Raw genomic sequence first — 26,366 nt, 5'->3', positions numbered from 1 at the left:
AGTGGCTTATAGTTCCTGGTGTCACCCCAGCCCAGCAGAGCCAAACAAATACACTCTTACTGCACAAATCTTTTAACAAAAAAGAAAAAAAATCAAACAATCATCAGGTCGCAGAATCACTCAGTGCCCTCAGGGGAGAGGGTACAAGGCTTGGCAGTATCCTTGGGGCCCCTCGCCGGCTGCTTCCCCAGCACGGTGACTAGGGCACCTTGGGATGGCAGGACTGCGGCCAGGATGCTGCCAAGGGTCTCCTTGGTGGCTGGGAGATGGAAGGGATCCGCCCCCACGGCTGGGGGCGAAGCACCAGGAACCAGCCTGTCATCGGCGTCCCCAAGGCCCCCGCAGATCCAGCCGCAAATAGCTCCAGACCCACGCGGCTCCCAGTCTGAGAGGGTGGCTTGCTCGTTTCTCCTTTTTCTTTCCTCAGGGAGCAAAATTCAGAGGAAGAGCTGGCAGTTCTGGAAACTTTTCTGGCTCCCCTGACAACCGTGGCAAAAATGGACTAGAGAAGACCCTCTGAGGCTTGGGAAAGGAGACGGAGGGACCCTTGCCTTGTCCTGAGCTGGAGCAGGCTGAGACCACCTCCTGCTCATCCCTGAGGAGGTGGGGCTCCCTGCCCACGCCTAACACGCCTGGCACGGCCCGTTCCTGCCTCCTCAAGAGGGCTTGGGTGGCCTCGGAGGCGTAGGCTGCCTGCTGCTCCCGGCCTGGAGCTCTCTGGGCAGTCCTCAAGGCTGAGCACTTCAGTCTGGAGACCACTGCTCTGCTAGATGTGCAGGGGCAGCCGTGGGTGTCACGTGGGGGTAGGAGGAGAGGACACTCTTGAAGATGGAAACTCCGGGGAGCTTTGAGGACACAAGGAAAGGCAGAGGATACTCTGAGATGTAAACTGAGGAGCATTTCCCGTGTCAGAGGAGCCCTTAAAGATTTTGCCCTGTGGTCCTGGGCCCTGGCCTCCTCCCTTCCAGCCCAGCCCAGCCCCATCAGGTGTCCCATGGTCTGGGCCAGGCCAAGCCACAGAAGACAAAGGGCTGTCTGTGTCCAGCAGCTTCAACTCCTGGGCAGGCCTGGTGGAGCCTGAGATGGCGGAATCATCCAGGGACAGACCCAGAGGCCTGAGGAGGGAGGCGGGGAGTGGGAGTTAGAGCCCAGACAGAGCAGGGCTCACGGAGGTACGCGGGGCCTGTGCACTGCCCGCAGGGGGAGTGGGAGCCCCCCAACTCGGCAGGGCCGGCCTGGCAGAGGGGGCCGTGTGGGAAGCGGGGCTCAGCCTGTTTCCTTGGTAACTGGCCTTTTCCAATCCGCAGCTGGGGGAGGCGGGGTGGTGGGAGCCCGCCAGCCCGTGGGTGCGGCGTGACTGGGAGGCCGGCCAGCGGGCGCCTCAGGTAGCCGCGGGCCAGGTGGTGCCGGGGAGGCGGGGGCTGCTTCACGCGGGAGCCCTGCTCGTGTCCAACTCGGCTGCAGGCGGGGGCCCCTTCCTTTCACATTCGCCTTTATTCCGGTTTGAAGCAATCACAGCAGCTTCTCCGGGTGCCGGCATCGGCATCGCAGCTCCGGGGAGCTCCAGGGTTTCTCACCCTTCCTCTCCCATCCCCCGCGGCCCCCGCAGCGGGGAGAACAGCTTATTTATAGTCATTTCGGAGTAGGTTTCCATTCCAAGGAAGGGCCGGGCTTGCCCGGGGCTGCTTCAGAGGGCGGGCTGCAGGAGGCCAGCCGGGAGGCCCAGCAGGAGCAGCGACAGCAGCAGCAGGGACAGCCCAGAGACGGGGGCCGGGGCCGCTGGGGGAGCAAACACACGCGGTCAGGGCCTCTGCGAGGGCGCCTGGAACAGCATTTGCAGGCAGCTGGCACTGGAGCTCCCATCATGACCCAGGCGCTGTTTCTGTGCCCTCTACTCACCCAGGCTCCCCTTTTCTGCCCTATTACAATTTTTCTTTCCCCTGGTTTCTTTATATATTCATCCCTTTCAAAATGAGACCTCATGGGTATGTATGGGGCTGCCTCAGTCCTCTCTGCACCATTCCTTGTAGCCTTCCCATCCTTCATCCAGGTCCCTCTGGGTTACACGGGCACTCCTTCTTCTGTCTGCCGCCCTCCAGCTCAGACCACCCTCCCACCACACCTACCTCACCTTGATCTTCTGGAGCCACCCAGGGCCTCCATGAATTCACTCCAGGATTGGAGGTGCAAGGCTAGGAGGGATGCCGGGTAGGGGAGGGGCATGTGGCAGGACACCTGCTCTTCCTCTGGGAAGGGGGAAGTGGGAACCTGCCCGCCCGGCAGGCCAGGCCCTACCTGCGCCTGAGCACTGCTGGGACAGCATGCCTTCCAGAGCCGCCACGTAGGCGGGGCCCAGCCAGTCCCGGTAGGTGGTTTTCTCCCCAACAGCCACCAACCGGATCGTGGCATCCTTGAAAAGCAGGTCTTGGCCGTGATAGTTGGAGGAGTCGAACATTTTGAAGCCATTCTTATTGTGGTCATCTCCAAACAGGTCCTGAAAGCACCACAGGCAGACCCGCCTTTCATCTGGGCTCCCCCACTGCTCTCAGGGGCTGCTTGTTGTTCAGGGCTCTGACACCGCGAACCAGAGAGTGAGGACCTTCAGGGCACCGACGCTGACCTGACAGCGTTAAGCCCAACCACTCACTGAGCTGTCGTCAAAGGGGATCTGAGTAGAGCTATGACAGCAGCTACCATAGTAAGAAGGTTCAAAGTGGCCACCAATCTTAGGCGGGGGGTGGGGGTGGGGTGGCTCATGGATGCTTGAGATTCTGAGGACAGGTCAGCCTTCTCTCCAGGAAAATGTGCATTGCCACAGGGTTCTTCCCCACATCACATCCAAGGGGAGAAGGGGAGATGGGAGAGAGGAGGGGAGGTGGGAAGTGAGGCGTGGTTGGGAACGAAGGCCCTGTTGTCAAGACAGTCTGGGTTCCTTCCAGATGTATATCAAAGTCCAGCCAACAGGATTTGCAGAGGGGCTAGATGTAGAATGCGAGAGAAAGACAGGCGTTCAAGATGACTTCTGAGGAAATGGGAAGTCTGGAGGTGCCACTCAGAGCAGCTGGGGAGGCTGAGGGAAGCAGGGCAGGCCAGCTACGGGCTTGTTTGGGCTGAGGAGCCTGTTAGAAATCCTAGTAGAAATGTCAAGCAGGCAGTTGTTCAAGATGGAAGGGTGGGATGAAGGCAGGCAGACGCTGTGTTTGGAAGCTGTCCATATAGATGGCTGTTAACGACACGGGGCTGGGGGATGTCAACAGGAGAGCAGGCGCAGGTGAAGGGTTTGGAGGGGAGCCCTGGGACACTCCGTGGTTACAAGCCAGGAAATGAGGAGCAGCTACCGAGCCTGAAAGGAGAGCCAGGCGGGTGTGGCCCCGGAGCCAAGGAGACAAGTTCCTCCAGCAGGTGGGAGCTGTGGCCAGTGCTGCTGAAGGGTCAGGGAGATGTGGGCTGAGAAACAGCCACTGGACTTAGCACCACACACCCCCATGATCTTGCTCAGGGCAGGTCCCGCTGAGAAGGAAACATTAATAAAGCAGGACACAGAAGGGATAGTAAAGGAATGGCCTGATTAAGTGAAAATCTCTGAACTTTCCCGCAGCATTCCTAGGTTTGCTCTGGGTACGCTGAGGCACTGGGGCCCCCAGCTCAACTCATCACCCATCCCCCAGTGATGAAGCCCCTGCCCTGGCTCACCTGGGCCTTGTCCAGCAGTCCATACACAGTGAAGATGTTGGTGTCCGGCCGGACCATGACGGCGTGGGATGGCATCTGTGCCAGATTGCAGGCTGCAAACTGGGACACCTCGGCCCGGGCCCCATTGGGACACAGCAGCTCATAGTCCTCTGACCTTAGCTGGGCAGCCCAGGGCTCAGAATTATGGCCTGAAGGGAGGGAGCAGAGGGACAGAGGAAGAGAGAGGCTGCTCTCCTCCTGGATCCCCAAATCCTTGACCATGTCTGGCCAGCTTCCCAACTCCATTCCCCAACTGCTCTGCTCCACTGCCAGGACCCGGGAGCCCAGAGGGGCTGCTAACACTGGTCGGAACCACTGCGGGTAGGGAAACGGGAGCACCTAGAATGACGCAGGCATTTTCCAAGCACCTGCTCTAGCCTCAAGACAGTAACACCAAGGGAGTGTGACCACCCCCCATTTCACAGGTGGAAAAACTAAGACTCTTAATCAGTCCCAGGCAAAGAGCCCCATCTGGGTGTTCCAGGTCTTGGGCCTGGTACAGCTCGGGTGGGGCCCAGAAAACTGTGTTTTAAACCAGCAACCCATTGAGGCTGAAGCAGGGGGTCACAAGGGCTTCCTGAGAAACACTGCTCTTGGGAATCACATTAGTTTTGTGTCTTCAGGTACTGCCTCAATACCCACCCTCTTCCCATTTCCAGAAGAATTCCACATGGGCCCTCAAGTAGAGATAAAAATAAAGGGAAAGGAGCGGCCTTGGGAGGTGGGGGCCTCGCTGCAGGTGAATCTTGAAAGGGCCCCTCCTCAACCCTATCACAGGACTGCAGAGGGCTGCAGCCAGAAAGGGCTCGTTGGCTCCTGCGGGAGCCCACAGCTCCCTCCTCCTGAAGGATCATCCCAAGTGTCCTCAGTGGGAGCTGGGCATGGGTGAGGGGTGGTGGCAACAGGGCCTGGGAGCCCTCCCAGCCTGGGTGACCTTCACAGGCAGGGTGGGATCCAAGTTTTGAAATCCTGGTTTTTTTTTCCTGCGTGTCTGCTTCTTCTCCACCAGTCTCCTCCTCCCCTTCGGACCACATTATGCCTTTCTGCACTAAGCTTTTGGGAAGACTTTCTCAGTGAGGAAGACTGAGCCTCCAGCATTTGGGGTTTCAAAGCCTGCGTGGAGGCACTGTACAAAGACAGACCAGCAGGTGCTGAAGGCAAAGTGGAACAGGAGCAGGGAGGGAAGTGAGGCACACTTAGAGGGCCCCGCACCCTGACAGGACCAAGGTGTGGGCTCAGGGGTGGGCCTGGGGCATAAAGTTTCAGGGTGCTTTTCCCCAGGTGGGGCCCAGGAAGGTGACTGCAGAGAAAAAGCCACCCATGTGATGGGAATGGGGGCATGCCCTGCCTCGCATGGCCTCCCAGCTGCAGTGATTTCCCTGCGTGAGGAACCGACCCGCTCAGGACTGAAGCCCGGATGCTGATGTGGCCTGAGGACCCCGCCACTCCCACCACACACCTTGGTGCTCCATCAGTGCCCCCAAAGGAATCTCTCCCCATTGACAGAGGTGGAGTTTCTGCCATTTTGGTGGAATGGAGATTTGGCTTCTAGACTGGTCAAGACTGTCATGTGTCCTACACACCTGGACATGTGGCCCAAGGTCTGTTCTGAGAGGACCTTGGAGGCCCTGGGATTCCCCCAGGGGCAGAGCCTTCTAGCCCCTGTCTTCCCCAGCTGCTCTGCCCCAATCCTAGCAGGACCCGGGGCCTGGACCATGCTGTAGATGGGAAACAGCTCCTGGAGGATCCAGCCCCACTCTGGCCCCAGCCTCCCCACCTCTGCCCAATCACGTACCATTTGTGTTTTCGAAGACAGTCGTGTGCTTGAGGAAGGCGACGTCCCCTGCATTCTCAGCCAGGCACCTGCCATGGGAGAGGCCAAGGCCAGTGTTGGCAGGAGGGCCTGGCCTCTGCAGTGGCCCTAGGCACCCCCTACCCCCAGGTGGCTGTGGTACCTGAAGGCGCCGCTGTAGCCGTAGTACCTCTCCTGGCTGTTGCCCACGCATTTGTTTCGGCCCTGCTCGTCCCCCACACAGAGCGCGCACAGTGGGGTTGGGTAATTCTTGGCGTTGTTCACAGGCACGCAGCTGGCACTGAAGAACTCGCTCACAGCTGGGGCAGGGGTCAGGGGGAGGGCTGAGTCAAAGGGCCAGCGGAGGGAAGGGCAGCAGGGATGGGAGGGCCTCCCCCGCCCCCAGGTCTGCCCACTCTGCCTGGCCTTGTGTCTCCAGGGCATCCATGGGCTCCACTGCCCACCCCAGCTCAGAGGGGCCCATCTCCTCCTGTGAGCACTGCAGGGATCAGGAACTAAAGAGGCTGTCCAGATACAGGAACCCCATGCACCACTTCTGGGTTAGTAGTCACCCAAGCTTCCCTTGGACTCTCTCAGGGATGGGGAACTCACTACCTCATAAGCCCTTCTGTTCCAGTCAGGGCGACTGCCCAGCTGTATAGGAGTGGGAGCAGCCAACCCTAACACTCCGTGCATGCTTGTGGAGGTGGATTAAGAAAAAAATGTGGTTTTTTCCTGAGGTGCCAGACGGGACAGAGGTGTGTGCATAGTCAGCCCAGGATCTTGCCAGCTTCCTACTGTCTTCCTTTCCCCATGACTGTATGTGATTTAACACGTTGGGGGGGGGGCTGGTTATGGCATATGGCAGCTGCTTGGTAAATGTGTCTTCTTCAGCACTTACACAGATGGCTGGCCACTTTCCATAAAGGTTCCCCGGACGCCCAGTGGCTGCCAGGATATGGGGACAGCCCCATGACTGGACAGTGACCCAGCCAGGCCCAGAGCCCAGGCATACCACCTGCTCGAGCCGGTCCCCCTCTGGGTAAGTGGCAGGGGGCACCATGGCACCCCGCACAGAACCAAACAGACCCCCCGCAGATGGTTATGAGTGTGGCCAACAATATTTCTCAACCTTCCCAAGAGAACGGGGCACATCAACGATGAAGAGGAAATCTCTCTGGGCTGCTCTGTGGGCTTCTGCTGGGAGACATCTCCCGGACCCTCAGACACCCCCACCTCACCACCCGCTCCCCCCCCCCCCCCCCCCCCGCCAAGGAGTTCGCACATGTGCATCCCTGCAGAGGGCAGTACCTGTGAGGACGTCACAGTCCTTGGGCCGGATGAAGCCCCTCTGCACCAGGGCACCCACAGGGATGTCCCAGCCCGCGGGGCTGTGGAGCCCGGAGTGACAGGAGCGTTTGCCTCGGAGCTCGTCCAGCGTGAAGGCGTAGGAGCTGTTCCGCTTTACCACAGCCACCACGAAGTAGGAGTTGCTACTGTCCTCTGCTGTGGGGAGGGGACTCCAGTGAGGCCTCTCACCTGTGCGTTCCCGGCCAGGCCAGGCAAGAGCCTGGGGCCATTCCCCGGGTGTCTTCAACCCACTCCCTAGGCGCCTGCTGCCTGAAGCTATGGTCCCACCCCGTGCACCTCTCCCCGCTTAGTGTCCCAGCCCCAGGGCACACCCAGCAGTGGGATCCCTGCTTGTCCCCCAACCAAGGCTGAGAAGCAGCCCCTTGGCTCCACTTTTCAAAGTTCTGTCTCCCCTAACCTGTCCTCATCATTCCTCACCCGAAGGGGTTTTTCTTTCCTTACACCCAGGTGGTGTTTTTCTCACCTCCTGGGAGAAAGGTGGAGGCACAGCTGAGGGCCACAGAAGCATTTTTCCTAAGCCCAGAGACTCTTCACATCCAAGTGAAAGGACCTGAAGTTACCACTTAGGAGGACAGAGCACCAAGGCCCCAGCCCAGGCCACTGGAACGGGGAGTTCCCCAGGGCCATCTTCTATGAGCCCCAGTGGGTAGGCGGGAAGGGCAGAGGAGGCCCTCTCATTGAGGGGGTGGCAAATACTCCGTCTGTTTTTGTATGACCTGGCTTAGCCGTATAAAACAGTTTTTGTATTTTTAAAGGATTGTAAAAAAAGTAATAATAAAAACCCCCAAACCACCAATGAACATGTGGCCTGCAAAGCCTAACATGTTTACTCTCTGACCTCTTACAGAAAGTTTGCCCACACCTGCCAGGCTTTTAATGATTCGATGGGGAAACTGAGGCCTGAGGTAGGAGGGCTTGCCTGTGACAGAAAGCAACCCATCCCGGAGAAAGACCATGAAGGGGAGCTTGGGAAAAGGGCCCGGGTGGTGTGGGGGGTGACTGATGATATCCAGATGAAACTCTCAGCTGCTTCCTAGCAGTGAATGGGGCCGGGCCCCCATACTCACGGGCATAGTGCTCCCCTGCTGCTGGGACCAGGCCATGTTTCTTTCCTGCTGTGTAGATGTCTTCACCCTTCAGAGTCACCGCATCGATTTGTCCATTCTGAAGGGGGACAAGAAAGGGCAGGGGAAGTGTCGGGACCTGACAGAGGTGCCAGGGTTGGGTCTCTGGGGCGCTCTCTCTCCTGGGGACCCCCTCCTTGTGGGATCTGTGGGCCAGAGAGGGGTTTGGAAGACCAGAGACGGGAAAGTAGCCGGCACTAGCACTCCATCCCTGGGGGGCTGCTGCTCCTGTTGTCAGAATGTGCACTACCTCTGCCCTCCCCAGAGACTGCAGCCCGCAGACGCCTGGGGTGCCGTGCTGTATCCCCACGCCCCCGGCCAAGGGCTGGCCCCACCACACAAGCCAGTACCTATTTGCTAAATGCCAATGCGAGTGCGTGAAGGAGCCAGGCCTCGAGAGACAGCAGTTTCGTGGTTAAAGCTCTGCCCCAGGGAGCAGGAAGGGCCCGGGGCCCTCTCCTCTCCACCTGCCTGAAGCCCCCTGGTCTCCCCCTGTCCACCCTTTCTTGCCCATTCTGAAGCCTCTGGACAGGTTGCCCCTCGGACCTGAATAGGGGTTAATAAGCGAGACACAGTAGTGCGACAAACCCCAAGGGAAAAAATGGGGTGGGGCAGGGGGAGAGAGGGGACACCTGCCTCCCAGGAAGGTGCCCCAGGCCATTTGGGCCCAGAAGCTGTGATGCTGGAGTAACAGGCAGTGGCCTTAATTTCTGAGCCCAGAGTGTCCACCTCTGGGGGCCCTCTCTTCCACCCACCCAGGCCTCCAAGCCACTGTGGGGGCAGGGTGGAACCCAGTCCGGCTGACAGCTCTCTTCCGCGGACCACTGTGGCTGGGAAGCACATGGGAGTCAGAGGTCCACTGGACACCACCCCGAGAGCTTGAGAACGAAGCATCGCTGAGACTTTTGCTGGGGGTTCTCAAGGAACCACCCAGTCTGCTCCTTTTCTGATGGAAAGTTCCTTGGCCCTGTTTGAGTTTAGACAGAGAGAAGGCTCTTGCCTGTAGGGAGCTAAACCCTCCCTCCTGCATCTCTCCCTTTTTCTAGCCCATGGACCCAACCCCCGCCACCCCCCCAACAGGACAGCCTGCCCTCCCCCTCCAGTCTCCCCTTCCTCCATTCCAGCTGAGCACCCCTCCCTCAGCACTCCCTGTGGTCAGCGTCAGGCCAGCCTCCTTGGGCCCCTGGGGCGAGGGGTTCCCCACCCTGAGCTGGGTGACTGTGGGCAGGTGGCTTTTCCAACCTCTGCCAGCTTCAGGTTCCTGGCAGTGGTCACATCCACCCCGTGCTGCTGTGAGGGTTAAGGGAAGGAGTCCACGGGAAGTCTTGGCACAGTGTGCGGCACATGACACTCATATGCTTGTGAGCCTGTCCTCTATTGTGATCCTGGCCTCCTGTTATTTCTGTCCCCTCTCCTCCTCTTGGTCTCTAAGTCAATGGGGGGCAGTGTGGACACTCCCGAGGGGCAGTGGTCTGGCCTGCGCTTGGGGATTGCCCTGAGAAGGGCTCCTCATTGTAAGCCCATAGGCCCCACATACTCGCTCATAAAAAAGAGGAGGGAGGGGGCTCCTGGGTGGTACAGTCCGTTCAGTGTCCCACTCTCGGTTTTGGCTCAGGTCGTGATCTCAGGGTCCTGAGATCGACCCCCATGTTGGGCTTAGCACAGAGTCTGCTTGAGACATTCCCCCTCTCCCTCTGCCCCTCCTCCTCCTCGTTTGCTCTTTCTCTCTAAAAATAAGTAAATAAAATCTTAAAAAAATCAAAAGAGAAGGGAGGAGTCCAGGAACCAGGGGGCTGCTGGGACACCTGTGACCATTGTAGCCACCTTGCCTGCAGGGCCCCGGGGTCCCCTCCAAGCTCTGGCCTCAGTCTCCAGTCAGAGGCACAGCAGGGCAGGGCCCTTACCTGTGGCTGCCAAGCAGATCACCGGGTGCCAAAGGCCATGTAATGGGCCATGACAAACTTAGAAACAAGGACTAGGATGGAGTACAATGGAAACTACCAGGGTACACTGTACTTAGTGAGGGTCGGTACAGTTTCGTTTCACGCCTCTCTACTGAAGGCCACAGGACAAGCAGTGTCTCGCTGGGCCCCTCTCCCGATGTTCCTTCTGCTCTCAGCTCACCCACTCAGCGAGGAAAGGTTCCTGGGTTCCCTGAAAGGAAACAGCCCCCCACCTCCACCTTCCTCCCTTGAGGTGGGGTGGCTGGTCCCTGCCGGTCCTTCCTCCTTCCTTTTCTGAGGTTGGCAAAGGAGACTGCCTATGCTTCAGACCCGGTGGCACAGGGCAAGGGCTGGGAAGGACCATCCAGGGCACAGCCATCGCCTGCCCCACCCCCCCCCAGCCCACTCTGCGCCCCTGGGCACGGCCCCCACCTGGATCCATTCCATGCAGTGCTGGGGAGACTCGGCCGACACACACTGGATCTCTGGCTTGAGCCTCTGCCGGCTGAAGGCCACAGCCATGTCTCCACACTTCTGGATCTCGGGAGTGGATAGCACACACCAGCGCAGGTAGTGAGGCAGCCCTGTGTGTGTGTGTGAGCTTGTGGTCACCACCACCACACTCACCGACTTCAGGGGCTGGCCCCAAGTGTGGCCTGTGGGGTGGAGTCATGGGGGCTCGTACCTCAGTAGGGAGAGCTTGGAGTCGGACCCAAGGAAACCTCTGGTTCGTCCCCTCATAAGCTATGAGAAGTAAGTTATTTTACCCTCTGATTCTGTTTCCTCTCACAGAAAGGGGATAACTGTGCATCTTTCACCAGGCTGTGAGGAGGCCTGAGGGAGATCATGGCTGTCCTGTGCTGAGTAGCACATCTCCCTGGCTATAGGGGACAGAAGGCAGAAAGCCCATGGAGGACTAACAATGGTCCAGTCAACAGACAACGGGCAGGAGGCGGCATGAGGCACTGAGGAGAGAGCATGCTGGGACTTGATGACTTCCGTGTGGATAGGCAGGGAGATGCTTCCAAGACACAGCCTGATGGTCTCAATCCCACCCCTTGGAGCTGATGGGGCATCCGGGATACAGCAGGCCATGCATCTCTGGAGAAGCTTCCTCTCCAAACCCCTACAGGCAGGGAGGTGGAGGCCAAGGGGCACAGCCTCTGGGGTGAGTGTCCTTTCCCAGCTGCCTCTCCAAAAAGCACTGCATGCCTGTGGTCAGGCTGGGCTGGAACTTGTGGGACAAGGGACAGGTGCACTTACGGTTGGGGTCACAGAGGAGGCCCTTCATGGCATCTAGGTACTCGCGGCCCAGCCAGGCCTCATAGGTCTGTGTGGCAATGGGCACCAGCTCGGAGGTGGAGTCTTTGAAGAGCAGATCCTTCTGGCCATAGGCCTTGGAGCTGAACATCTGGAAGCTGCTGCTCTCATGGCTGAAGAGACGCTGTGTGTCGGGGATGGGAGAGGGGGATGTGGAGGTGCGGCCAGTGGGGAGGGCCGCATGTCCCTTCCTCTCAGATCAGCCCGCAGCTCCTCCGGCCAGGAACCCCCAACCCCATCCTCCGCGCTCCCCCCGTGCACTCCACTTGTCACACTCACAGCCCAGGTGTGGAATGGGACTGAGGACATGGGATGGGGCTGGCTGTGGTAGGACAGGTGGGGGGCAAACGTAGCTAGAGCTGGTGTGCCCAGAGATTGTTGTGCTTATAAATATCAGCTTAACACTATTTACATTTAATCAATGGTGTCCTCTGACATTTGTTGGCTTTGTCATTTTGTTCATGGGCTCATACACTCTGGATTTACTTCTAAGAGCCACAAATACGAGCAGCTCTCTTGGAGGGGTGCCTGCGTCCCCGGTCTGCCTCTCTGGCTGGCCCTCCTCTCTCCTGTCTCTGACTGCCAGCTCACACCCTTGGTCCCTCCTTCACACTAAGGCTGGATACTACAGGGACCTCCCTAGCTGTGGTCTGGCCCAGGGGAGGGTCTCTGAGTCCTGCCCCCTCTTGGCCTGGCTGGCCCGCCCAGTGATGGCTCTAGCCGAGCTTCTACCCTAGCAAGAGACAAGGAGGTTCGGTACCATCCGGAAAGCCGTGCAAGGAGGGGGTTGGGGGGGGTGCCCTGAACTCACCTGGCCTTCATTGAGCAGCCGGAACATGAGGCCCCCGTCTGCATCTGCCCGGATCACCACGGCATGAGCGGGCACCCGGGCCAGGTGACATCGCCTCCACTCGGTGACATCAGCCCGGCTGCCATCCCGGCACAGTAGCTCGAAGTCCTGGGACAGCAGTGCCTGGCCCCAGGAGGGAAGAGTTTTCCCTGGGAAGATGGGAAGGCTGTGGTGAGCCAACTTCTGTCCTGGGAGGGGTACGGGAAGGGCCTCAGAAATACCCGGGAAAGGTTGGGGAGGGCCACAGACTCATGGTGAAAACAAACTCTTCTAGGAGGTGAAGACCCAGAGCTGGGAATGACAAGGAGCTTGCGGACTGCATTCCACAAGACCAGATATCTCAAGAGACTGTCATTATTGACTTGCATTTCCAAACCCTCACCAGTTCCTATAAAGCATGTGGCTTAGAGGTATGTGACCGTAATACAGCACGTGTAAACAGGCCTGTTCATTAACATTAACATGACTAAGAGACTCAGGGGAGCTCAGGGAGAGAGAAATGTGCCAGGAGGTCCCTGCTGCCCTTGGACACTCAATTAGACTCTGAGCAGGTGGCAGGGGCCACAGCGGGAACACAGCCGGACAGCACGGACCAAGAACGATAGCCCAAGAGAAAAGGGTAGCTCTCTCCAGAGCTTTGCCCATGCATTAATCCAATATTACTCTATTCGTGTTTCAGGATATTTACTCCAAGTCGTTTTTTCTGTTTTCTAACCATTTCTAACACAGTTAAGGACCTATCCGATAGGCAATCTTATATCCTGTTGCCTTTTTTTTTTTTTAAGATTTTATTTATTTATTTGACAGACAGACATCACAAGCAAGCAGAGAGACAGGCAGAGAGAGAGGAGGAAGCAGGCTCCCTGCTGAGCAGAAAGCCTGATGCGGGGCTCGATCCCAGGACCCTGAGATCATGACCCGAGCCAAAGGCAGAGGCTTAACCCACTGAGCCGCCCACGGCTGCTCCTACTACTTTTTAAAAAGGTTTATTTGAGAGACAGAGAAAAGGGGTAAGGGCAGAGGGAAAGAATCCCAAGCAGACTCCTTGAGCACGGAGCCTGATAGAAGGCTCTATCTCACGACCCATGAAATCTTCTTCTGAGCCAAAATCATGAGTCAGACACACAACTCAATGAGCCACCCAGGCGCCCCACTACTTTTTTTTTTTTTTTTTAAAGAAATTACTTAAGTAATCTCTACACACAGTGTGAGGCTTGAACTCACGACCCCAGATCAAGAGTTGCACACTCCACCAACTGAGCCAGCCAGGAGCCCCTTGCACCCTACTTTTTTTTCACTTGTCATTTTAAAGCATTTTCCCCACCCTTTTGGAAATTTTCCATAAAACTCATTTATAATAGAAAGCCAGATTTATTTGAAAGAGTGACTATGGACACCAGATAGGAATATTAAGAAGTCTAATTTTAAAACTGTAACTCAACAGATGGTCTTATGTAACAACATTTTTACAACTTTTAAAATTGTCAAATGAGGAGGATAAGCCTCTACTAGGAAATAGAAGGGATAAAAGTAATTCATGGGGTCATGAACACTCTTCATTCCCAAACCCCAAAACTGAGAGTTATAGTTTGGAAGCCTCCACAGAGGTCACGTTTAAGGTCTGTGTGATGGTTTCGAGCATTCTTAGCAATCACTCTGTGTCATTCTCACCTCCTTCCCCAGCTCTCTGCTTTTCATCTGCTGCAAAGCCTTTGTATGGAGCTCTGGGGGATGGTCTGGCCTTCCCCCATGACACAAACGCACCATTTAGGTATTTCAATCTGCCACTCCTGGTCTTCAAACAGTTGGAATGTCAATTCCCGTCTTTGCTCTTACCAATCGTTTGCATAAAGATAGTCTTTAAAAAATCATCTCCTTAGACTTCCTTAAATTATCAACATTTTATCCTATTTAATTAATTAAAATTTTAAAAGATTTTATCTGTCAGATAAAGAGGGAGAAAGAGAGCACGGGCAAGCTGGGGAAGGATCAGTGGGAGAGGGAGAAGCAGGCCCTCCTCTGAGCAAGGAGCCCAATGCAGGACTTGATCCCAGGCCCCTGGGATCATGACCTGAGCTGAAATCAAGAGCTGAATGCTTAACCAACCAAGCCACCCAGGCACCTCTACCATCAACATTTTTAAAAAGCTGATTTTAGGGGCACCTGGGTGGCTCAGTTGGTTTAGCGTCTGACTCTCGATTTCAGCTCAGGTCATAGTCTTGGGGGCACGGATCTAGCCCTGCGCTGGGTTCTGTACTCAGTGGGAGTCTGCTTGAGATTCTTTCTCTCCCTCTCCCTCCACCGCCCCCTTTAAATAAATAAATTAATTAATTAATTTAAAAAACAGCAAACTTTAACCCAACACACCCCTATTCTTTCTCCAACTTTGACATTTTCCCCTGCTTGATCTTGAGGCCCAAGTCCCAGCTGCCCATTTCCTCCATCATCTTGCCCTGGAGATAATCCTATGTGCTTCCTTCTTTTTCAAATCTGGTTCATATTGTTTGCCTTCTTGAATGTCAGACCACATGACAGACCTTCTGCTTTTAAAGGTAAAGGTTATGATTAAAAAAAAGGATTATGATTAAAAAAAAAAAAAGACAATGATCAGACATTATTGAACAGGCAAAACTAGAGAGACAAAAGTGACTGGTGAATGCCAGAAGGGGGCATCAAGGAACTTACAGGGTGGAAGGTTAGTCACAATCACTATCTTGATTGCAGTGGTAATTATACACCTGTGTTTTTGCCAAAACTCGCGGACATGTACTTCAAAAAGAGTGCATTTTGTTGCATGCAAATTGTATCTCAACTTAAATAAATGATCCTTATGCAAATCCAAATTAGGGCATGTTCTATAAAGTAACTGGCCTGACTCTTCAAATGTATCAATGCCACAAAAACACAGAAAGATCGAGAAACTGCTCAGCAGTTAAAGGAAACTAAAAAGACCTACAACTAATTACCGTGTGTGATCACAGATTAGGTCCTGAACCCGAAAAAAATTGCTACAAAGGAGAGAATTGGGACAAGTAGTGAATCTGGACTATGTGCTATAGATTAGATAATGGTATTGTGTCAATGTTACAATTACTGAATTGGTAACTGTGCTATGGCTAGGTCCACATCTCCTTGTTTTTTAGAGATACACACTTAAATATTAAAGGGTGTGATGCAGGCAAATGTATTCTCAAAGAAAGAATACATATGAATATAGAAAGAATGATAAATCCAATGTAGCAAATGCTTGAAGTTGGAATCTGGGTAAAAAAAATAAACAGGTGGGAGGTTGCCTGGGTGGCTCAGTTGGTTTAGCATCTATCTCTTATTTTGGCTCAGGTCAGGATCTCAGGATTGAGTGCAGGCTCTGGGCTCAGTGGGGAATCTGCTTGAGATTCTTTCTCCCTCTCCCTCTGCCCCTCCCCCTACTCTCTCTAAAATAAATCAATCTTTGGAAAAAATGGGAGTTCTCTCAATTATTCTTGCAACTTTTCTAAAGCTCAATTATTGCAAATTTAAAAAAAAATTAAATGACGATACAGTGGATCTACACATAACACTAACCCCATTTACTAGGATCTCCTTACGGATCAGGAATGGATGGCTTCTCCAAATAACGGGAAGAGGAAGGGTAGATGAGGATTCATGCAGAGACTTACAAATGTTTTTGCACAACTGGGACCCAGTCTTAAAGTGGAAGCCAATGCCAGACACAAACCAGAGCAGGGCAGACATGTCCACCAGCCCCCCTTGCCCCACGGAGCCATTTGAACTCCGCTCAGAACACCCAACTCTTCCTTCCAGGGACAGCTACAGGGCCTGAGATGCTGCTCCCTGGGGCCGGCCCCTCCCACTCACCATCCGTGTTCTCCAGCACCGTGCTGTGTTTCACGAAGGCCACATCCCCGGCCCCTTCCGCCAGGCACCTGTGGGCAGAAACTGTGAGCCTGGGCGGGGCTGAGCTCCTCTGCCCTCGGGGGGGGGGGGGCCCATTCTGGAATGGAGGGGTCTGTCCTGGTGGGCCCATTTGGGGCCCCAGCCGGCTCTCTAGGTGGAAACACTGAGGCCAAGACGCTTAGAGAGGCTCCGCAGTCTTCCATTCCAAGCCCTGCTGAACATGTGCCCTCGCCTATGGACAGAGGCAGCTGTCCCACAGCTGCTGGGGACTCTTCTGGCCCCATGGACGGCTTACCAAAAGTGCCAGCCCTAATCAGGTGCAGAGCTGAGGCCAGCCCCGAGGACCAAGACATCAGGGTTCCTGCCACATTTTGCCATGCTCCCCACCCTCCCTGCTGGTCTGAGGCACCAGAATGGTGGGACCTAAAAGTGGCAAAAGGCTGTTTTTGCCATTTTCTTCTAAGTCCTCATCTCTAAAAATACCAAACATGTTGACTTTGTGAGCAAACCCAGCCTGGCATATTCCAGTTGGACGTTTTTAAACTAAGGAGGCACATGAACTATATAAAGGGCGCTTTGAGGAGATGCAGCCAACGGGCCACTCCCCTGGGGCCCTCGCAGTGTCCTGCTGTTTTCCACCCTGTGGCCTCCAGGGCCCCCACTCTGCTCCTCCCGCCCCTGCCCTCTCACCGGAAGGCCCCGCTGTAGTCGTAGTATCTCTCCAGGTGGCTCTTGTCACACACCCCCTCCCCAGCAGCGTTGCCCCGGCACAGGCGACACAGGGACTCTGAGTAGCTGGTCTCTCCTGCCCCGGGCACACAGCTACCCCCAAAATAGTCGCTGACAGCTGCGGGGAGGAGGAGGGAGAGGGAGGCTCGTCAGCCACCCACCAGCACCCCCCCCCCCACAGGAGAGCTCACCCCCCTCAGGCTGCAGTGGGGCTGGGCCCCTCAGGTATGTGCCGGCCCCTCCGAGCTTCAGTCTGAGCAAAAAACGGGGGAACGGAACAGCCAGTGATTCCCAAACTGGGGCCACAAAAGCAGCAAGGGGCGTTGGAGTGGTGTTATTTTAAAATGGCTCAAGGGAAGGAAACAGTTATCCCCAAACCGCCACATGACAACTCTTGCATACATACTGCTCCCACTGCAGGTTTCGCTTCCAGTCAGTTGTACATGATCGATGAAAGTGGGGAAAAAAGAAATTATGATGTAATGCCTACAATTTCATAGACAAAGCTTTTCAAAACAGGTGGAGGGCAGGGGTATGGGCAGGAAGGCCTCAATGGGGAAGTGGTCAGATCTGCGTAGTCCCGGGGCCCCTGCCAGCACCGTGACCCAGCGTCCACCCTGTTCATCACCATTCATCTTGTGCTCGGGTCTCCTCAGTGTCACATAAGGTGAGCAGGACTCTGGTGCACCAGCCCGCTAGATCCAGCTCTGCCCCAGTGGGCTGCCTTTCCTGGTTTTCTTTTGGCATCATCCCAGGGGAGTGGAAATTCAATACATGCACCAACCGACTGCCAGACCACCCGTCCCCGGCCACTGAGAGGACCGGGCCTCCATGCTCCCGCAGGTCATGCTGGTTGACATGGTAGCTGCAGCTGCCGGGGGCAGTGTATGAATGTGTCCACGCACAGGCACGTGCTCTACGGTCTTGTGCATGTGTGTGCACACAGCTGTTTGTGTGTAGGTGCGTGCACGTGCCCACAACCAACAGCAAGGGGCATGAAGTCGAGCTCATAATAACAGCAGCTCCATGTAGCGAGGATGTACTCGGGGACACACATCGCGTGGAAATGTCCTCTGAGCTCTTGGCAGCCCTAGCAGCGCCACAGCCTGGGACTCTGCACTGACCTGTTTGACAGATGGGGCACTGAAGTTCAACAGGGCAGAGTCGTGTACTTGAAGGTGGCCATGCTGGGAAGGGCCGACATGTACCACTCTCTGACAGCGAAGTCTGGGCTCTCCCACGGCCTCTCCCACCAACTCCCAGCCCCTGAAGTACTGGTCACTGAGGGGACAAACCAGGAGGCAGCACTCATGGAAGAACTATTGGGGGTGTGAGTATGACCCCCAGAGGGCAGTTCACAAATGTGGCTGTCAGAGGTCAGGGGCCACATCACGGTCTGGAGCCCCCTGTGGACAGACTGTCAGAGCAGGGTGGCCAGGAGAAGCCCAAGCAGGACAAGCAGGACTTGTGCCCCGGCCCCCGGGCGGATGGCTGGAGACTCCAGCCAGGCGCATGGGGCTTTAGCTCACTCCCCCAGCGTGTGTTCTTCTCGACAACCCCTCTTGGATCCCTCTCAACTCTCACCGGAGAACATTCTAGTTGCAGGACAGCCTTCTTCTCACTATAAGTGAATCAACTGGGGAGCCGTAGTTCTATCCCCAGTTGTGGGCTTTCTGGGTGCAAGCTGGCAGCTTGTTTGGGATCCTGAAAAAAGTTTCTCATCTGTCTGAGGATGTGTTTCTGGAAATAGGGACCTGCACGGGTCTGCAGCAGGTGAGCGCTGCTGCCTGGGCATCACCCCCTCCCAGCTGTGGGTGGGCCTGTGCTTGGCTGTGTCCTAGGGTCCTGGGAGGAGCGAGTGAGGGTCATGTATCAACTACCCCCAAGGGCTGCTCCACCAGAGCTTCAATGTGACTGCCCTAGGCCGGCCAGCACTAACGAGGAAGGGGTGACACCACCACCCGGGGGTCGGGGAGGTCCTGGAAGAGGTGCGATGGTGCTGCTCCTTAATTATGGGAGGCTCAAGGGGAGCCCAAGGGAGGTCACCCATCAGGGGAAGTCAGGCCAGTGGCCAGGAAGAAGACCCAGTGCCCCTGCAGGGGAAGCCCCTGTCGGGCCCAAAGCCCTTACCCTTGAGCACGTCACAGCCCATGACAGACAGGCGGCCGCTCTCCACCAGGTAGCCCACCGGCACGTTCCAGCCCACCGTCCTGTTGATGCCAGTGTGACAGGACTTCACACCTCTCAAGGTGTTGATGGTCATGTGGGAGCCCCTCTTGACCACAGCGACGGCGTAATAGGAGGTACCGACCTCTAGAAGGAGAGACAGGAGAGGAGTGAGGGTGGCAGGGGAGAAGCCACGAGAGGGGCTGGAAGGCAGGTGGGAAGGCTGTGGGAGACGGGCGTGTATGCGTGCACATGTGTGTGCACAGCTACCTGGGCACGTGTGCACACGTGTAGAAGTGTGCAGGGAGGTACACAAGCATGTGTACACGGGCTTCCCGGCTGCTGGGAGCACAAGTGGGTACAATCCATGTTTCAGCATGAGACCCCAGCCCCATCCTGTCTGATGTGATGGACACCATCCCCAGAGGCTCATTCCTCTCCTTTCCTTCCCATCAGCGGGCACTTGGCTAAGTCTACATCTGTCAGCGGGGCTCTGTAGCCACATGGAAAGCAGAAGCAGCCTGCAATGCAAGTCTTGTGTTCTCCCAAGTCCAGGCCCCCTGGGGGAACGCAGAGGGATGGAGGAGGTGCTATCATGGTTATGGGGAGAGAGTGGTGGGAGGAGCATGTGGGGCAGGCAGGATCTTCACCTCATTAGGTGCTGAGAATGTAGGGAGGAGGAGGGAGGGGGAAAAGGGAGGGAGAGAAGGAGAGAGAATATATGAAACTACCAATATTCCAAATCACTCAGAACCTTGAATGGGATGTATGTGGGTGGGCAGCCCTGCAAAACATTCCCCTGGGCCAAATGTGGCCCACAACGGGCCATTCAGACAAGACAGGGATGACTCATCCACGTGGACTGATGACCAGAGGCATCATCACATCCTCCCTCTGCACAGTCACTCCGCCCCCCGACTACCCTGTAGTGGTGGGATGCCCACAGTCAGAATGAAGTGGACTTCTAGAAAACAAAGCCAGTGCTATTTCTTGCACAGCTGAGCTAACCCCCTGCCAACCTAAGCAGCCTGGCCTGTCCCCACCCTCTGATGGACCCACCATGCCCTTTCTTTCTGATTCCTGGAACATACCAAATTCTGTCCCGCCTGGGACCCTCATCAGCGTTCAGCTGCAAGGTCACCTCAGAGAAGTGAGGTGACCTTCCTGTCTGCTCTATTTCAGTAGGTTCCCCCACATTCCTTCCCTTCTTCCTGTGACCTTTACTTCCTCCACAGCACCTCCCACACTGGTAACTACACTTCTTTGTGTTTATTTGTTCACTACCTGACTCCTGCTCTCTGAGGGCAGGAACTGGCTCTCTTTTGCTTATGACTCTGTGCTCATGACTGGCATGCAGCAGGGGCTCAGTAAGTGTGCTGAATTAATTAAAGAGGGCCACTGAGGCAGGGCAGTTCCTGGCCCCTGAGTGGAAAGGCTGGCTGGGTTGCAGTTTAGACTGTCCTGTGTCATCTGACGGTTATCAGTTAACCCAGCAGCCCAGTGAGGCCCTGTGCCAGGTACCAGGTACCAGGTACCAGCGGCTTTACAGAGATGAGGACCAGGCTCTTCCTCAAGGGACTCACTGCGGTGAGGACAAAGACAAAAAAGCAGGAGAGGACAGGATCTTAACAGTGTTGAGTAGGAGCTCCGGGAAAGCAGGAAAGAGAAGCCCTTTCGGGGGAGCTCTCGGGGGTGACAGCAAGCTGGGCTGTGACAGGGGCTAGGCCTCTGGACAACAGAGGTGGGGGGCAGAGCTCCAAAGGGCCGGCTGAATTAGAGGCATGTGTTTGGTGAGGTGCAGGGACTGGGGGAAAGGAACTCCTATTTCTAAGCACACATCACAGGTCAGGTGTGCCCATGCTGACTCATCTAGTCTGTGTGTCAGGAAAGTGTCACTGTCCCCATTTTCCAGTCAGGGAAGGAAGGCTGTTCGAAGTCACAGAGGCTCACAGGAATGCGTAGAACTGGGATGTGTTCTTGCTTTGTTGGGCTCTCAGGTCCTAGTCAACTCCTCTGGCCAGCCCTATTCCTCCTCCATGTTGCTTCTGACAGGGCCACAGAACTTTGGCCCAACTCTGTGGCAGACATGGGGCAGAACCCCTCAGTAAGAGCATGTGGGTACAAGTTACAGGGGTGATGGGCTCCCCACAAGGAAGAACGGACTCTGGTCAGCCCTCTGTGTCTCTGGCAACCCTGCTCTGAGGGGGGTGTCAAGAGAGACTTAGCAGCAGGGGTCTCTGTAGGTTTGTCTGGCCTGGATCCCAGGACTGTTCTGGGGACAGGGCTCCTGACCAGCTTGAGGGCTGTCGGGTTAGGCCAGGCGCAGCAAGGACACACTGCAGAGAGTCAACAGCCTTTTCTCCTCCCGCCAGCCCAACCCCCACCCCCCAATCACGCCCAGCCCTCTGACCTTGATCATATACTTCGCCCACCACGGGCTTTAGGCCGTGCTCCTTCCCTGCCTCATAAATGGCTCCTCCATCCAAGGTGATGGCGTCAGCCTCCCGGGCCTGCTGGAACATGCGGGTCAGTGCAGGCTGGCCACTCTGGCCCATTCAGCCAGGAGCTCAGGGGCATCCATTAGTCTGCCCAGGGCCCCTTGAAAAGCCACAGAGGTCTACACTGGTCCTCTCTGTCTGGCCTGGGAACCCTGCCCTGGCTTGGCCTTGTACCACTAGGGCCTAGAAGGCTTACCCTTTTACCAGGTCCTAGGTGACAGCTCTCCTGGCCTGAGGGCTTGCCTTGTTTTTCTAATTATATTATTTAAAATGAGTAATTTTCTAGAGCTTCTAATGGCTTTCCATAGTTCCAAAAAAAATAAGGCCATACAAAATGGCACATAGTAAAAAGGGAATCTCCCTCGTTTGCCTATTTCTCAGCGCCGACTCTACTGTTAACCTGTTTCTCAGGTTTTCTAGGATGCAGACTGAGTCCCATAAATGCCCTCTTCATTTCTTCCCTTTTCATTTCAGACACAAATGGCAGTATGCTCTTGGTGCCCTGAGGTGCATGATAAAATTCTAGTTCAGTGTAATTGCTTTCCTCACCATGGAGCCTACCTAAGCCCACAGCCCCTGTGTGACTTGGATGAGGTCTGGGGAGAAATCAAGGGCCAAGCTGAAGTGAAAACCCAGGTCCCCAGGCTTCTGTCCACACCCTGTCTTGCCACCGAAGTCCAAGCTCTGAGTAGCATCAGGGCTGGGTGAGATCTGTGGCCCAGCACTTCTTTGCAACCCCCCTTCACTCACCCAGGTCGGGGGGGCCCCATTCCTCCTTCCTGAGAAACTGCACAAGCCCCATTCTGGAAAACCGCCCCCGAGAGGTCTGCTGTCTGGGCTCCCCTTAGTGGGGTGGGTAGTGTCCCCACTCTAGCAGGGGCCTGGTGGAAGGGAAACTCTGCCTCTTAGATACCTTTCCCTGCTGTGGCCCATCTGAGCCAGGGCCCTCCTCCCTGTGGCCTCCCACTGGCCTCCCACTGCCTGGGCTGAGCGCTGGCAGGAAACAAGCCGGCCCTTGTTGCCTGGGAACTCTGGAGAGCTTCGGCCTGGCCCTGGCAGGGGAAGTCAGCACCTTTCTCTGTGAATGATGTTGTTGTGCACTCCCTCCTGAATCAGAGCCCTCCTGTCTGGCGGAGTGAGGGGCTGGGACTCACCGCAATGAGCTGGATGCAATGGTCCGCTGAGGTGCCCTGGGTACACACGACGGGTGGCTGGATCCCGGCCTCTTGGAAGGCTTTGCTCATGTCACCGCATTTCTGCTGCTCTGGGTCTGAGGTGGTACACCACCGCACTTCCATCCCGCTGAGCACTGGGGGCACAGACCCATGAGGCCCAGAGGCCCAGGGCCCCTAGCATCCCCAGCCCCTGCCCCCCAACCCCCCAGAAGCTGTGTGACCCCCTGAGCATGCATAGCCAGTCCCGTGCAATAGCCCTGCCCTCCCACTGGGAGATCTGAGGCAAAAAGAGGTGTCACAGACCACAGAGGTCTGGGCATGTAGGGTCATGCATCCCTGCACTTGGGGCAGATGGGGTGGCTCAGGACCTGGCACTTTACAGAGGCCAAGGCAGGGGTGGGGGTGGGGTGCGTCTCCTAGGGTTGCACTCAGCTAGTCCCAAGCCTGCTCACTGGCCTGGAGAGCACCCTGCTGGGTGGAAAGAGGCTGAGGAGTCCTGCCTGGTTCCATGACCAGGCAAGTTCCTGCCCCTGTTCTGGCCCCTTTGGGCCTCTGTGTCCTCCAACCAGAGGGCAGTAGGGTCTCTCAGTGTCCCTCAGCCCTCCTCACCAACTGGGAATTGAAAGTGGGAGGTGGTGGCAATGGCCCTCAAGGAGCCTGGCAGCCTCCTGGAGCGTCTGTGACTACAAACCCACCCTCAGGCTTCCCTACCCCTGCCTAGGGGAAGCTGAGAAATCAGCAGATTGAGCTCAAGTTTCTGCTCCTGGAGAAGGAGCTGGTGACTTCAGGCAACTTATTTGATCTCTCTGAACTTGCTTTGTCATCTGAGAGCACAGATGAGAAAATCCATCTTCTGTGCTGAAAAAAACCTACGTAGAGAGCCAGGAGGCACAGGTCCTCAGTGGCCTTTTGCTTAGGTCCCTCCTCCCAGTGGGGACCCTATTGGGTCCTGGCATCTGACTAGGTCAGAGTCCCAGAGAGCTCCCAGCCTGGGGGCCCCGCAAAAGTGGCGCCAGATTTCCTTGGGGTGGATGCCTTTGCAGACCCAAGCTCCTCCATCCATCACTCATGTGGCCCAGCTTTGGGTCCCGTTCCGGGCCCCCAGGGACCAGGCAATCCTCTTGTGGCAGCCTGTCCTTCCCAACCCTACCCCAGGGGTCAAGACTGCAAGTTCTCCCACAGCCTACCTTTTGTGACTCAACTCCCCGCAGCACCCTGTAATGTGAAATGGCCTCCCCCTCTCCAGAGCCCCAGGACTGCCCCTTGGTAGGCCGGGCGGGCAACTGCAGAATTGGGACCGCGGTGGTGGGTCCAGTGTATTCGTGAGGTCAGAGTGGTGAGGCCATCCGGTGTCCGGCTACCCTGCCAGCAGCTCCAACCTCACCCCTCACTGCGCTGGACCCTGGCTGCCTTGGGAGGGGACAGTGCAGACACGAGGAGAAGACCCGGCAGCACCTTGTTCCTCCTTGCACCTTGCAGGGCACCCTGGGGCTGGCTCCCGGTTGCATCCTCCGCCCCTCCCTTCCAGTCCCTTAGAATCTTCTCTCACGGGGGCTCGGGAGAAGCAAAGGGGCTCTGGTCCCCAAACCCTCCTGGAGCGTCCACGCCTATCAAAAGCGTCCATCCTCCCAGCTCTCCTCCTGACCCTCTAAGGCTCTCCCCTCCACCCCTCCGACTGCTCCTCTCCTTGGCCAGTCAGAAGGCCCGCTTTTTCAAGGCCCATGTCAATGCCGTTTCCTCCAAGAAGCCCTCCAGACGTCCCAGGCAGCTAAGGTCAGAGTTAGTTCCCTCGGCTGCCCTCAGCTGCCGTTGGTGCCATTCTACGCCTCCCCCCTTTCCCGGGATTTACGGATTCAGAACACACTTCCCGAGACCCTGCTGGGGGGGGGGGCGGGGGCTGAGACAACTGCAGGCTCCCCGCCCCAGCTCCTGCTCCCAAGGCCAGGCGGCCGGGCCTCACCTGTGCGCAGAGCGAGGAAGAGCCACAGGACCACGCTTCGGCCCCGCATGGCGCGGTCGGAAGCTAGCGGGGGCCCGGTTGCGTGCGGGCGGGTCTAGCTCTAGGTCTGCCCGGGTCCACAGCAGCCGGGGCTTTCCCCCTCCTCCCTCCTTAGCCCTGGCCTGCCCCTACTTAAGCGCGGCCGGGGCGTGCCTTGGCGGGGTCCACGCCCCTCGGGCACACCCGCCCACCCCAGGCCGGACACCTGGGAGGACCACGCGGGTCTTGGCCCTCTCTCTGGCGCCCCCTGCTGGAACCTCGGCCGCCCTTAGTGACCGAGTCTAGTCGCTGCACTCGGGGTCCCTGGTGCTCCTCTGTCCCTGAATGTCAGGTGCCTGTTGTCTGGGGGTCTGATTACCCCAGTTCACAGGCTGTTCTAGAGTGCTCTCCCCTCAACCATCCGCCCCTCCCCTTGTTCTAGAAGGATCCTTAATTTCATGTGTAACTGAAGAGGGAGAAGCTCAGATTTGGAAGGAAGAAGTCGATTCCCAGAGTCTGAACTGCAAGCTGAAAGACCAGCACATTCATTCACCAGCCTCTCCGCAAGTACATATCGCACAGTGTCTGGTGATATAGGGATGAGCCCGGGTAGATGTGTACTGAGGAGGGGCTGGCAGGGTGGGGGTGGGGCTGTCTCTCCTTGGGCCTACACTAGGGAAGTGACTTCACCCTACGGTCACACATTTAGTAAGTGACAGAGCTGGAACTAGAACCCGCAGCCCTGGCAGCTTGTCTCATCCCATCATGTTTGAAAGGGGAAGAAGACCCCCCCCAAAAAAAGGGGGGGAGGCGGAAGAAGCAGAAAAAGACAGAGAGGGACATGAAAGGAGAAAGAGAATGAAGATGAGGGAGGAAAGGCTGAGTTGTCTATTTTTCTAGGCCTCGGGGTCTCAAGACCCCACAGCATGGGCACACACCCCCTCCAGGAACGTGTTAGATATGCACATTCTCAGGCCCACCTCTGATCTGCTAAATCAAAGCTCTGGGGGTAGGGCCAGCAATATGTGCTTCCGCTTCCCGTGCACAGCACAGTCTGAGAAACACTGTTCCAGGTAGACCGGAAGTGGGGAGTGGGCTGTCGAAATTGACTCACTTCTCTGCTTCCATTTGTGTCCTTATGTTTTGTCATTGCCCTCTTCTAAGTGCCCGGGAATGAGAGCCTCCCTGTCTTGGATAGAGGACACATGTAGTAAAAACACTGAGTGTGAGAGAAATATCCGGGCGTCTGAGTCCTCCAGCCTAGTCTGCTCCATGGGGAAGGGAGCTGCTGCTTCTCACACCCTGAGATGATCCATGGCAGTTCCACGGGCTGGACTTCAGGAGACCTGACCTCTGTTCTTCCATGATCACTGGCTCACTGTGTGGCCTTGGGCGGGTTCGTTCTCCTCTCTCTGGGTTTCAGTTTTTCCATATGGAAAAGGTAGGTCATGATGGCTCTGATGTGCCATTCTTCCTCCCCCAAAAGATGTCTGCTCTGGACAATCGGATGGGGACATGTACGGGAAGCTGTTTTTCCATTCTGAGCTGGATCCATCAGGAGGCCCCTCTTTCTGATTCACACAAACAGACTAGTAGGTGGCCCTGGCAGAGGGGCTATGGCCTGTCCTGAGAGGATGAAATAAATAGAAGCATCCTTAGTAAGTCTCACCCTCCTGACCATGAGGATGAAAAGGCTCATTTTGTTATAGTCCAGGAGCAACCAGAAGGTACTGGCAAGTACCTTTGTGTTCATGAAGATATTCCTCTAGCAAAACTCCAGGTGACACTGAT

The 26,366-nt window shown here is 56.3% G+C and overlaps 1 protein-coding gene across 1 annotated transcript; it reads right to left on the bottom strand.

The window, feature by feature from the left end:
• Positions 1 to 1,687: 1,687 nt before the first annotated feature.
• On the bottom strand, positions 1,688 to 24,606 carry MELTF (melanotransferrin; the record flags this gene model as incomplete). Its single annotated transcript, XM_080818352.1, has 16 exons — positions 1,688 to 1,779; positions 2,296 to 2,494; positions 3,694 to 3,881; positions 5,528 to 5,595; positions 5,688 to 5,844; positions 6,836 to 7,030; positions 7,963 to 8,059; positions 10,395 to 10,546; positions 11,226 to 11,406; positions 12,094 to 12,281; positions 15,991 to 16,058; positions 16,720 to 16,876; positions 18,889 to 19,071; positions 21,335 to 21,434; positions 22,577 to 22,731; positions 24,558 to 24,606. The coding sequence occupies 16 exons, from the start codon at positions 24,604 to 24,606 to the stop codon at positions 1,688 to 1,690; spliced, it is 2,229 nt and encodes a 742-aa protein (XP_080674478.1).
• Between the last annotated feature and the right edge of the window lie 1,760 nt (positions 24,607 to 26,366).

This window comes from Martes martes (assembly GCF_963455335.1).
Source record: "Martes martes genome assembly, chromosome: 1".
In the NCBI taxonomy this organism is placed as follows: domain Eukaryota; kingdom Metazoa; phylum Chordata; class Mammalia; order Carnivora; family Mustelidae; genus Martes; species Martes martes.
This window is presented reverse-complemented; position numbering and strand designations above follow the sequence as displayed.